The sequence below is a fragment of the Anser cygnoides genome, chromosome 1 (genome assembly GCF_040182565.1).
Source record: "Anser cygnoides isolate HZ-2024a breed goose chromosome 1, Taihu_goose_T2T_genome, whole genome shotgun sequence".
Lineage (NCBI taxonomy): Eukaryota > Metazoa > Chordata > Aves > Anseriformes > Anatidae > Anser > Anser cygnoides.
In genome coordinates this window covers 55,927,056-55,939,148 of record NC_089873.1, presented here as the reverse complement: position 1 = coordinate 55,939,148, position 12,093 = coordinate 55,927,056, and the positions used below count along the sequence as shown (strand labels likewise).

The window sequence follows — 12,093 nt, the reverse complement described above, 5'->3', positions numbered from 1 at the left end:
GTTGGGCAGGGATCCCCTCCTGTCCAGGGCCGTTTTCATCCTCCCACCATGCGATAAACGTGGCTGGAGCTCCGGTTTCCCAAAGTGGGAATGGTGACTCCGCAGGGAGCTGGTCAGCATCCAGGGCCAGTCCTCGAGAGCGTCACAGCTTGCTGGCCTCGGTTTAATGCTCAGGCTTCAATGCATGCAGGGACCAGGAGCAAGAGGTTGGTTTATCCCAAAAGAGATCCTCCAAATCAAGAAAGGCTCCTCTCCCCATGCCCTCTTGCTCCTTTGCCGCTCCCTCCTGTAATTCTGGAGCTGTCGTTCACGCCACAAAATCCTCCTCCACAAAACCCCCGTCTCAGGCCTGCCTGAGCCCTCAGGCCTTCACGAAAGGTACCCGAGGTGGGTATTTTGCAACGCCGATCCTCTAACAGCTTGCAGCACCTAAAGATTATCTCAGTCTGGGCTATTAGAAGCTCGCAGGGCTTCCCTGGCTGGTCTGAGAACCTGAGGAGGTGGTTTTCAGGAAGCCTCGGTCTGACAGACATTGCAGACACAAGAAGAGATGAAGGTTGGGGCCCACTGAGACCAGATCCCTCCAGATCCCTCGTGATCTGTCCCAGGGATCTGGGGAAGAGTATCAGTCCCTGGGCGTCTGGGCAGCAGGGACAGGGCTGCCACCACCCTTGGTGGCCCTCCTTGGAGGGTCCTGCCTGGTGTGTCGAGCTCCTCCGTGAGGGACGGTGTGGCCCATCGAGCCGGCCAGGGAGCAGCCTCGCCCTGTTGCCTCCATGCCCCCCCAAGCAGAGGGGCTGGGACACCGAGGATGGCCCATAATAAGGCCCCGTGCGGAGGGAGGCCCCGTCGCTCTCTGCTGCTTTTCCTTCTCTTTACCCCAAATAAACAGCCTGCCACAAAGCGAGACAGACGCCTTTGTTGTGCGCTGTCAGGACGGCATTTCTCCCTGCGTCTCGTCTCGTCAGGGGCCTGTCCGGTCCCCGAGGGCCTCGGGGAGCCCTGGCACACAGCACCCGTCCTTGCGGACAATGCTATTGTTAGGAAGGGGTGCACTGCGGGGGCTGGGGCTGTTTCTCCCTGCATGTTTCTCTCTAGGAAATTCACAGACGGAGCCTGCTTGCCCATAGACCTCCCTCCCCAATAGCTCTTCTCCAAAACAGACACCAGCCTTGGCTCTCACCCAGGGGTGTGTGTGGGGGGTGTGTGTGTGCTTTCTGGACCACCCCACATGCCCCCGGGGGACACAGAGCAGCGTCTTTCCACCAAAACTGAGCTCAGAGGAGGTAGCCTTCCCTTGGGGCTGGGAGCAGAAGCCCAGCAGGGAGCTCACACTGCTCCAACCCCACCTCTGCACCCACAGTACTCCTCGCAGGGGAGGAAGAGCATTATATGGCAGCTTGAGCCCCCCCTCATTACATGAGCACAGAGGCCAGGAGAACCTCCTTAATTCTTCCTACAGGGCTCATCCAAAACAGCCGGGCTGTTTGCAGGCCTTCTACACTAGGAGAGAAGAGCAGGCTTCGTGCTGCGAGCAGCACTTGCCACCAAATCACTGGCACATGGGTGCTGCAGGTCAGCTTCCTCCCCGCTTCCCCCGGGCTCCTGCTGTGAGGAAGCCAAGCAGAAGTGGATATTATGTCTAACCAGCCCCCTGTCCCAGCTGTGACCCTGCTCCCTATCAAAACGCCATTCAAACAGTAGCCTCTGGGCCATCGGTGCTTACTAAAATCCTGGAGGTTGTCCCACAGGCAAGCCCTGAGGTCCATGCACATGGCGAGGCAGTCAGTTGGCACGTCAAGGTCTGCACCCCAGCCAACTCAGGAGTGTGTCAATGCTCATTCTTGATGTCTATCGTAACAAGAACAACACTAAGGATCCCATACAGCGATGCTGTGCTGTTTGCTTCGGTGCTAAGTGCATCAACATGCTTCCCTCCCTTCTCCCAAGCCTCCCAGCCGTGCTGGGATGAGAGCCAGGCTTCCTTCCAGAAAAATGCGATGGATGGAGGCTGAGGAGCCCAGTTCTGCACCTGGGTCCCCTTGCGAGGGGGCTGGAGCCAGCAGCATGGCAGGGGATGACGCACCCCAGCACCTCCCGCTGCCTCCAAGCCGCGATAGCATCGGAGCGGAGCACCCTGCACTTTCTCTCCCCGAGCAGCACGTCTGGTCCGCCCGCCACACCTCGGGAAAGGGAGGGAGCCCAGCCCTGCCGAAACATCCTCCTCTTCCAGCAGCTCCTAAAAAAAACTATTCAAGGGAACCTCTTTCTTCGGGACCATCATTGCAGACTCGTTTTTACGCGCATCGCTTGCTGAAAAACAGCAAGCGGCTGAGTTTCGGTCTCCAGGGTGTTGCAGGAGAAACGTGCCTTTATTCCACAAGCACACTGCTCCAGAGCCCTGGCTCTTGGGAGAGCTGAAACCGGCACCTGGCCTGCCCCGACATGTTCGAGCACAGCACCCACTTGCAATCTGCATATTAAACACAGCAAACAAACCTCTGCCCGGCATGTCTCAAAAGTCGCTTTTGCAGACAGCAACCCGAGACGGGTAATATGCCTCAGCGGGTAGTTTCTAGGCTTGAAATAGGCTTAATAAATGGCAGGTTTCTTTGCTACTGCAAGGGTGCTGGTTTGGGTATTACAGCAGCGCGGAGACGGTGATCACAGCCAGTCCGTAGCCTGCAGCTCTCCTGCATGTCAGTAACAACATACCCGAGCCTCCAGCAGCAAGCGGGGAGTTGCATTTTCTTTCCCTTGCACACCCAGTGCCAACCATTAGCCCAGGAATAGTCCTTACCTAAAGCACGGGGTCATATTTTAGCAAAATATTGCCTTTTTCTCCTGCAGTGCTTGCAACGGGCAGGTGTTGCCGGCCCTCTGGGTGGCATTAGCCAACATCCAGCCAAGCGGTGGCAATCCTTTCCCCTCTAGAGTCAGTGTCTGCTGAGCTTGTAGGTCTGCTTTCGAAACACATCATTTCTTAAAGTTCAGGTTTGAGGGCTTGCCTGCAGTGCCTGCACAGCCTGAACAGCGCATGCTGCACCCCAACACTTCTACTTTTTTATCCTTCTGCTTCTTTAACTGTATTTATTTAAAGAAAAATGGAAATTCAATGCACCGGCCTGAATTCAATTTCCCATTTCTTTTCAAAAGCAAATTATCAGTTTCAAAGTGCATGGCAGAGTTGGACGAGGTCCCTAACTGTACTTTGCCTGCAGGAGAGCTCATATCTCCTCCTGCTTATCTCCCGGCCCTCCCTGCGCTGCAGTGCTGGTCTGGTTCAGCAGCTGTGCCCTACATGACGCAAGGCTTCTCCACCTGCGTTTGCAGCTGAGGGAATCCCTCTATGTACAACAACCACCTGGGCCAGGCTGTGTCACTGCCAGCAACATCCTTGTGTCCAAAACAAGGAGGTCCTTTCCTAAAGCACCCGGCCACCTTTGCTTGCATTGCTTTGCTTTTACTTGCCGCCCTGTGCCAAGTGCCCCTAAACCAAAATGCAAGCAGCACAAAGCCTCCACAACCAGTCACCGTGTTGCTGGCTTTAAAGATCTGCTAACTCCACTGCTTCCGTGGAGTCAGGCTCCTTCATGCCTGAGTTAATCGAAGGCTTGGTTTTTTTTTGCTGTACCATCACTATTTCTAGCACCGTCAGTGGCTTCTCACTGTACTTGCATGCTAGGAAAGCACTCAAATGGCTCGGGACAATGATCTCCATGGGCTGGCATGGGGTGATCCGTGCTGCCCATCTGCAGCCCAGCACCTGGCCGGGAAGCTGAGCCCATCCTGCAGCCACAGGGAGCCCACCCCAGCCAGGAGACCAGCTGCACAAACCAGGCTGTGCCCCGAGGGGGTTCATCGCCCGGAGGTGAGATGGAGCCCGATGTGAGCTCCTCATGGTGGAGGTGTGGGGGTGTAGGTGGGGAGCACCGATTTGGGAAACTCCCCGGCCGTGCTTTGAGGTGTGTCCAACACATCCCAATGTCATTAGCGTGAGCAGGACTCATCCCCGCTTCCCCAAGCTGTAATTTCAGGCTCTCTCAGATAAATCAGCATGCCCAGGTACCATTTGATAACGTTTGTGGAATTATCTTCACCACCGGGGAACATATTTCCATACTGATTTAATGAAAGCAGAGATTCCGGAGTCAGCAAGAGCAGGAGCCTTACAAGCAACTCTCGTTCCAGGAAACTGAATGTGGTTGGAAACATTTCAGCAGGAAAGCTTGAGAGATCCTGCTGTGGCTCATTGAAGATGTGAGGCTTGGAGTCTGCGAGATAATAAACCCGAGTTTAGTGCACCTAATCCTGAATTCAAAAAACCACAGCTCACGTAACACAAAGTGGATGAACAGGTAAAAAGATGCTCTCCCAGTGGAAAGATGTTGCAAATAAATCACTGAGGGAGTAATTGCTGCCTAAACAGGCCTTTGCCAGCTGGGGAGTGATGTGTACAGGTGGACCTTGCTCACGTAGTCCACGGGCTTTTCGGCCAGGCCCTTCTCCAGTTCTCCAAGGTCATGACTCAGGATGCCCAGTCCATCACTGCTTCCTTCATAAGCAGATTTGGGGGCAGATCTTCCTTCTTCTGCTTCAAACGCTTGCCTGACCAGGATATTTCTTCAGCAGCTGCCAAACCACCTTGGTTAGAGCCACCCAACAGCTCAACCCAATGCACAGCAGGTCGGCTCAACCCCTTAGCTTGCAGTAGCTGGACTCCAGCCCTCAGCACGCAGGATCTGTCCAGGTATGCTGATCCATAGCAATGCCTATCAGCAAGGCCAGAAGGCAGACCTTCAATCAAAGCTACCCGCAGTGATGAAACTCACCTTTAGCAATCGTGTTTCCCACTTCAGCCCAAGCTGAATTACAGCCTGGACGTTAGGAAGGGTGGGGATGGCCATGAGGGAAGCTGGAAGCTCAAGGAACGGTGCCACCTCAGCATGGAGAGCTCAGCACAGGTGCTTTTGGCATCAAGCTGAGGCTCTGAGGGAAGAGCTACGATGAAAACCATGGGCAACCCAGCAACAGACGGGGGTCTGGTTCCTTCTACAGGAACGGTGGGGTCACAGCCAGCGTCAAAGGATGATCTCAGGCCCCAGAGGCAGCAGCAATTGTTTGAGGATTGTCTGAGATTTCTCACCAGCAAGGGCAATTTGCGCTTTCCAAAGAGGAGCGAGGAGACAGGGACATTGTGCAAGGAAAGGGCTAACGAGAGGGCAGCGAGTCGCTCCAGGAGCCAGGCTGCCTCTGAAGCATGAGCCACAGGGGAGGTGCCCCGGGTCAGGACCTTAGTGGGATGCCCAACTCCTAACACAGGACATGCTTGGCAAGGTCTCCCGTTGCTATGATTTCTGGCCTCATGCTTACGTAGATATGAATTTGATCTGCCCCTGCCACAGCAGGCGGCTCTCCCATCTTCCCTTCTCCTGGCCCCATGCTGTCAGGAACATCACAGCCTGGAAAAAGCAGGTGCAGTTGTAGATACCACCTGCCTCACACTCTTAAGCAGAGCTCAAGGGCTGCTGAAGTAGTATCCCACAGGCAATGCTCCCTTCTCCATATCTGCGGCTCTCTATGGCCAAAGAGCTTGGCGTGGCCAAGGGCACTGTTCGCAGCAACAGCATAAGGTCAGCTCACTCCCTTTGGCTTGGATAAGGATGACCTTTTGCTTCCCAAGATCCGATAAAGATCAGCATCTCTCCCTGTAATAAAAGGGAAGGGTCTGCAGTGCAGTGCAGGAAAGCTCTCCTGGTGAGGAAGAGCCTGGCTGGAAGGCTGGAGGAGAAGAGACCCACACCACCGCTGAGCTCCCCCAGAGCAGGACAATCCTGTGCCATCAAGGTCTGCTGTGACCTGTCTTCATCTTCCTCGCCTCCATCCTTAGCAGACTGAATGTGCTGATAACCATTCCCCTGGTGGCTGACCAGCCACACGCTGGTAAGGACTGAGGTGATGGGAGGTGAAGATTACCAGCTCTAACTAGCCTGGCTCTCCCTTTCTCAACCCACAGCGGCCCTTCCTGTGCCAGTTCTCTCCCAAAAATAACGGGCAAGCACCTTTGCATCCTCACTGTGGTGGAACGGGTGGCAGGGACCTTCCTTGAATTCAGCCGTACCTCGTAAGGAGCTTGGATCCTCGTAAGGATCCTGGAGCTTTGGGTTTTGTCACCTATCACCGCTCCAGCCGAGTGGTAGGAAGGACAACACGGCATTGTGCCAGTGCAGGTAGCCCACTGGTAGCCCTACAGGCAATGGGACGCCCCATAGGCCCCTTTCCTGCTGGTAGAGCCTGTGCCAAACTGCAAGAGGGGATATTCCTGTTGTGCTAATGTCAGGCATTTAGTTCAGGGCTCCTCTAAAGCCAGCAGAGCGCCCTGGTCTTCCAACAGACAAGCATGGGCCGCCCAAGGGAGACTCAGGTCTAAAGGCTGAAATGCCTTGATGTGAACAACCCTTCCAGCATCTCCTCTGAGGTGATATTCCCTCCTTTGTTGTCGCCTGTTATCCATGAGCTGCTCTCTAATCTTCCCAGCAGCTTTTGGAGAAAGGTCCCTGGACATGCATGACTCAAGGGGCTGGTGACTGCTAAGGCTGGGTTACGGTGCACGGCTGCCAGAAACACAGGACCTATCCTTCACCTTTTGAGTGGCCTCTCCCATCTCCAGCCCTAAGTGAGCAAATATCTAGAAAATTCCCTTCTCCGTCCACCATTTCTTACAAAAGAACAATCTCTTCTTATCCAGCCCTTGCAGCCTGCTAGACCACGGCTCCAGCAGCAGTTCTTCAGCTTGGAAGGGACGTCTGGGGTCTTTCACAGAAGCTCGGTCTCACGACATCTTGCATTTGAAAGGGCCTGATTTAATCACACACATAACCCAAGCAGAAGGCGACCGGCTCTTCTGCAGCAGAGTTATCTTTTCTCCTGCTGGCATGGAGCACTTCTCATTGTCCCGCACCCCATGGAAGGGATCAGGCTCCAGGGCTGAGCGCTGAGGCTCCTTTCCAGAGCAGGGAGCGGGCACGTCAGGGTGGAGAAACCCACGGCTCAGAGGTGGGGAAGGAGACCCGTTTTGGCCTTCACTCCATCCACTTGTGGAGCAGGAGGGGTCAGCAACCTGGCCAAACGCCGGAGCGTTTCCCTGCCCTCCTGAGTTCCAGCAGGTAGGAGTTCCTCCCTGCTGCCTCTGCTGGCATTGATGGCACCAAATAGAAGTACCCAGGAGCGACAGCCTCTGGGGTCATGCTTGATGGGGGTAAGAGGGGTGGGGACTGTCACATCCTGAGCAGATGGGGAACCGATGGGCCTCATAGAAAGGGAAGAAGAAAGTGTTTCAGTGTGTTTCTGTTCTGGGCCTCTTGAGGAAATCGCAGAGCGTCTTGTGATTTAGAGACAAATATGCAAGGCAAGGAAAGCTTTAAGCCACAAGCCTGGCCCGCTGCCCGATTTTTTTCCCCTCCTCTTTCAGCATAATTACAGTTGAGCCATGTAGTAATTGGGTAACTTTTTCCAAAGGAATCTTTTCATTCGGGGTGAGTCATACTTGCCACAAAGGGAACGTGGAGGCAGCGAAAAGACATGTAGACCCTACGTTTTATTATCACGGAGCGTTTAGTCCCCATCCCTTGTTCCTCAGCCCCTTAGATGTGTCCAGAGTCGGTGCAAGAACACTGAGCATTCTTGGATGAACCCTCTCCACCCCTCCGAGAGGGCTTCCTCCAGGTTTGCTGTGCCCTACAGCCATGAAAAAAACACGCACATGGTTTTGAGGGTGCTTAGGGGTTCTGCAGAATAGGGGCTGGTGTCCCTTCGTTGGATTCAGTACCTATAGGGGGTGGTGGTAAGGGCTGGGTCAGCAGCTGGGGGACAGCAAGGCTTGATAGTGCAGCTGGGAGACCCTGGATCCAGCATCAGTCCTCTGCTCCTGGGGTTTCACCTGGACTGCAGAGAGTTTCTGAGGCAGCGTATACCCCCCGTGGTATTTCTCCTGCTCCCAGTTTAAGCGGAGCTGAGGAGCCCAGCCCGCCTCCCAGACCCTTCCCGCCAAGTCTCAGTCCCTCTGACCATTTTCCATGTGGGATAAAAACCTTGGAGAGCAAAACACTCATTGTAAAACTATTTTCCATTGGCTTGGAGGTCACACGCGGCTGGATCTCCTCCTGGAGCAGCCGGCAGCCTGCTTGGAAGTGTTGGGATTAGCATCCTGGAGAGGGGCCTGGGTGAGGGTGGGAGGAGGCAGCCGTGCCTGACAGGTCCTCCCTCCCCAAAAACCAACCCCTCCCTCCTCATCCTCCATCTGATTGGCGAGCCGCGTGGGGAAAGGGCTGGCACAACTCAGCTCTCCATCTATTTAAAGGCCAGGGTGGGGCCCTTGAGCTACTTGCCTGGGACTTTTGCACCTTGGAGGAGAGGAGCAGCAGCCCGCAGAGCAGCACCATGTCTTGCGTGAGTGCAGGGAGCGATGGGGAGCAGGGAGCGGGGCTGCAGGGGCAGCTTTTTTTGGGGGGGGGGGGTGCTGCTTCATCCGAGGTGCTGCTTCATAGAGCAGGACGATGGGGAAGATGTTGGCTTGGCAGGAGGGTGCTTGCACGTTCCTCCTCCAGCTGCTCATCTCTCCCTGTGCCAGAAGCTCTGCTAGAGCTGGGTGCCTGCTGCTGGGGGGAGTCAGGATCCCTGCTGCATCTATTACAGAAGGGTGGCTGCTATTTCTTGTTCTGGCAGGGGAGTTTTTCCCTTCAGGGTCCCTCTAGGGAGGAACGTGGTGAGGGTCCTTGCTAGGTTGGTTCCCAAGCCGGGGGGAACCTGCTTTATAGCAGTTCTGCTCTGGGGAAGCATCTGCGGTAAGATTTATTGCTCTCTGAGCATCTCCTCTTCTGGGCAGCCTTGCCACTTGCTTCCTGGCTGCAATTTTCATGAGTCACTCAATCGTTATTTCTGGTAAGAAAATGTGCTCTCCTGAAGTGTTCTGTGAGTACCAAGGACTGCTGGAGGGATACTCATGTCAGCAGAGTGTTTGCACTTTGATTTCTTTCATCAGACAGAGAGGGGAAAAAATCAGGGAGTGTCCCAACTGCAAATGAAATTGGGGTGGGGGTAAACCTCTTGGTATTCTTGTGTTCGTGCATTCTTGTGTTCTTGCCTCTGGTGCTATTAAGAAATGAGTACCAGGGTGTTTTCTTTCTCCTAGAGAAAGCAGGGAAAAGTGCATGCATGGAGTAGGAAAAAGCTCTTGCAAGTGTTAAACCTGGGAGAGGAAAAAAAAAAAAGGCCCTTGGAAGCTGGGGAGCAAAACTTCTGGCTGTCCCTGCACAGCCAGGCTTCTGTGGGATGTCATCAGAGCCACAAGGCACATGGGTGTGTTCAGGACAGGGTGGGTGTGATGGGAGCTTGCAGGTACTCTCTTCGCTGCCACGAAACACAGATATGTTGATGAGAGCAGCAAGAGGAAGGTTGGGAAATCGGGCACATTGTCCATGTGACTGGGGTGACTTCTCAAGGGTGTCCCATGCCCCTCACCCTGGGGGAAGGGAGCATCCCTGTCTCTCCCGCAGTCCAAAGCACTGCACCGCCTGGTGAGGCAGCGGGGAGAGCTGCCAAGTCGCAGCAAGGGAGCCAGCAGGTACTGAGCTAACGTCTCTGCCTTCCCCTTCCCCAGGGACCTGTGTGCACCAACTTGGGCCTCAAGCCTGGCCAGCGCCTCACGGTCAAGGGGACGATTCCACCCAACGCCAAGAGGTAAGCTGTGCCAAAGCCCCGTGCTGAGCTGGCTTCTGCTGCTGGGGACTGAGGGAGTCTTGTCCCTTGGGTGGGAGAGGAGCAGCTTTCAGAGGGGTTAACAATAGCAGCAGTTCCTAGTGAGTCATTGCCTAATGTACTTTGCAGACGTGGCTCTGCTGCCAAGGGACTAAGCCAAAGCAGATGTGAAGCCCCAGCTGCACGAACTGGCAATGACCACATCCTCTCTAGCACAGGGTGAAGGAAATTGAAGCTGTATCTGTACGGAGATATGGCTCGAGACCAACCCGACAGTCACAACATCCTCTCCCCTGCATGAAGGTGGCCTAGGAGCAAGGGCACCGTTACCGTGCCTTGGGCAGAAGATCCTATCCCAAGCAACTGGGAGATCTTGGGTGCTCTGGTGCCATGGATGCTCGGAGCCACAGCTCCCTTAATGGTGTAAAGGGAAAGGCTGCAAGGTCCCAGCAGTGGTGAGGGTATCAGGGTGTTGAAATCGGCTTCCACCCAGTGGTGACACCTCTCGGGTGCTGGTGGGGAAGGAATGGGGAGCAATGGTAAGTGGGCAGGTGTGCTAAGAGGGGGAAGTGCTCCTAGCTCTGCAGGGATGGCTGTGGCCATCAAGGAAGCCTCTGCAGCAACCCCCAACCCTCTCGCAGGTCTGTGGCTGGTGGGGCCCCTTGGTGAGTAAGGTGGAGCCCATAGCTGCTGTACCAGCACTAGTGGTGTTCCAGGAAACATGTTCCAGCTCTTCCCAGCGCCTTTGAAGTTTGATACCATAGGAGTGAAGCCTCCTAGGCTTTCTCTTGCCAAACAATATGCCTCCTCACTTCTCATTTCAGTAAGAGGCCTAGAGGCAAGGTGGACACTGGGCTGGGAAGCTGTTTCCTCCCACTGCCATTGCAAGATGCTCTGGGATAGCTAATGAGATGGTAATTATTTCAGCTGCCTGCAGGGTTGGGAGAAGGCAGTGGCTGTCAAGCAGGGTGCAGCCCCAACTAACTGTTTGAGGCTGGAAGGAAAGCTGGGACAAGCAACTGACTCCTTGGGAGCTGGTTTGGGTGCAGAGTAGTTCCATGTTCAGGGCTAAGCACTGAATCTTTCTCCTGTTAAAAGCTTAGTGGAGAGTATCTCGCATTGACAGCACCACCTCTTTTGCAAAACTGCACAGCTTTCCTAAAGGATTTCTCCTTGGACACCCTCCTCTGGGCTTGAGGGAGCAGACCCGGAGGCAGTCATGGTAATGAGTGACGTGCTACTGCGGTGTCTGTCTCCTTTCCCTGCAGCTTTGTGATGAATCTGGGGAAGGACTCGACCCACCTGGGCCTTCACTTCAACCCCCGCTTTGATGCTCATGGCGATGTGAACACCATCGTGTGCAACTCAAAGAAAGTGGAAGAGTGGGGTGCAGAGCAAAGGGAAACGGTCTTCCCTTTCCAGAAGGGAGCCCCCGCAGAGGTGAGACCTGGGATGTGGTGAAGGGAGGGCGTTTGGCACAGGGCACCCAACTGCAGTGTCTAGCTCAGGGCTGTCTGAGAGGTGGCTGGCTTCTCCTGCTTGGCCAGTGCCACCATCCAGGGCTCCGAGCAGTGGTGATGGGTGGGGATCAGATGTGCAAGATCCATCTAGCTCCAAGGGATGTTTCTATTGAACTGAGCAGGGAATAGGCATCACCTGGGACACCAGAAGCATGCTGGTGCTGCTGAAGAGCAGGTTATGCTGCTGAGCACGTTCACCTCGCAGAGCAGAGGCTGGTGCAGCAATGCTGCGGAACAGGGAAGGGTTGAGAGTATCTTGGCAGAAGCTTTCACTGACTTCTCCCTTTGTTTTGCAGGTCACCTTCAGCATCAACCCAAGTGATGTGACTGTCCACCTGACGGGCCACCAGTTCACATTCCCCAATCGGCTTGGTCTTTCTGTCTTTGATTACTTTGATACACACGGGGACTTCACGCTGCAGTCCATCAGCTGGGAGTAACTCCCCCTCACATCTGTTTCAAATATGAAAAAGCAATCAATAAACATGTTTTGGTCTACCTGGTCTCAAACTAATTTTTGCAAGCTTACAGGGGTTAGTCAGCTGGGGGACTTGGAGTGGTATAACCTGCTTTGCTGGCGTATCACATGTGGGTGAGATTAACTAAATATAGCCTTGGCCCTTGATGTCATGGGTGGAGAGGAGGTTGGTGGGGGCAAGAGCCTGGGAAGACAAGGTAAAAACGTTGGGAAGAGTCTGAGTAGGAAACAGTATGGTGTGGCCAGAGGTGACTGTGGGGGAGAAAAGTGGAAAGGGTCCCTCTGGCTTGCAGACCTCTGGAGGAGCTGGTCCTGATTGTGACAGCCTTGTTGTCTCCT

General features: G+C 54.6%; 1 protein-coding gene across 1 annotated transcript; it reads left to right on the top strand.

The window, feature by feature from the left end:
* Nucleotides 1-8,310: 8,310 nt before the first annotated feature.
* LGALS1 (galectin 1) lies at nucleotides 8,311-11,774 on the top strand. Its single transcript, XM_013180814.3, has 4 exons — nucleotides 8,311-8,448; nucleotides 9,659-9,738; nucleotides 11,025-11,196; nucleotides 11,573-11,774. The coding sequence occupies exons 1-4, from the start codon at nucleotides 8,440-8,442 to the stop codon at nucleotides 11,714-11,716; spliced, it is 405 nt and encodes a 134-aa protein (XP_013036268.1). The 5' UTR covers nucleotides 8,311-8,439; the 3' UTR covers nucleotides 11,717-11,774.
* Nucleotides 11,775-12,093: the final 319 nt, after the last annotated feature.

Excerpts from the sequence above, each read along its gene's own strand:
- LGALS1 (XM_013180814.3), top strand. Across the intron at positions 9,739-11,024 it reads ATTCCACCCAACGCCAAGAG|CTTTGTGATGAATCTGGGGA; the intron begins GTAAGCTGTGCC and ends CTTTCCCTGCAG. Across the intron at positions 11,197-11,572 it reads AGAAGGGAGCCCCCGCAGAG|GTCACCTTCAGCATCAACCC; the intron begins GTGAGACCTGGG and ends TTTGTTTTGCAG.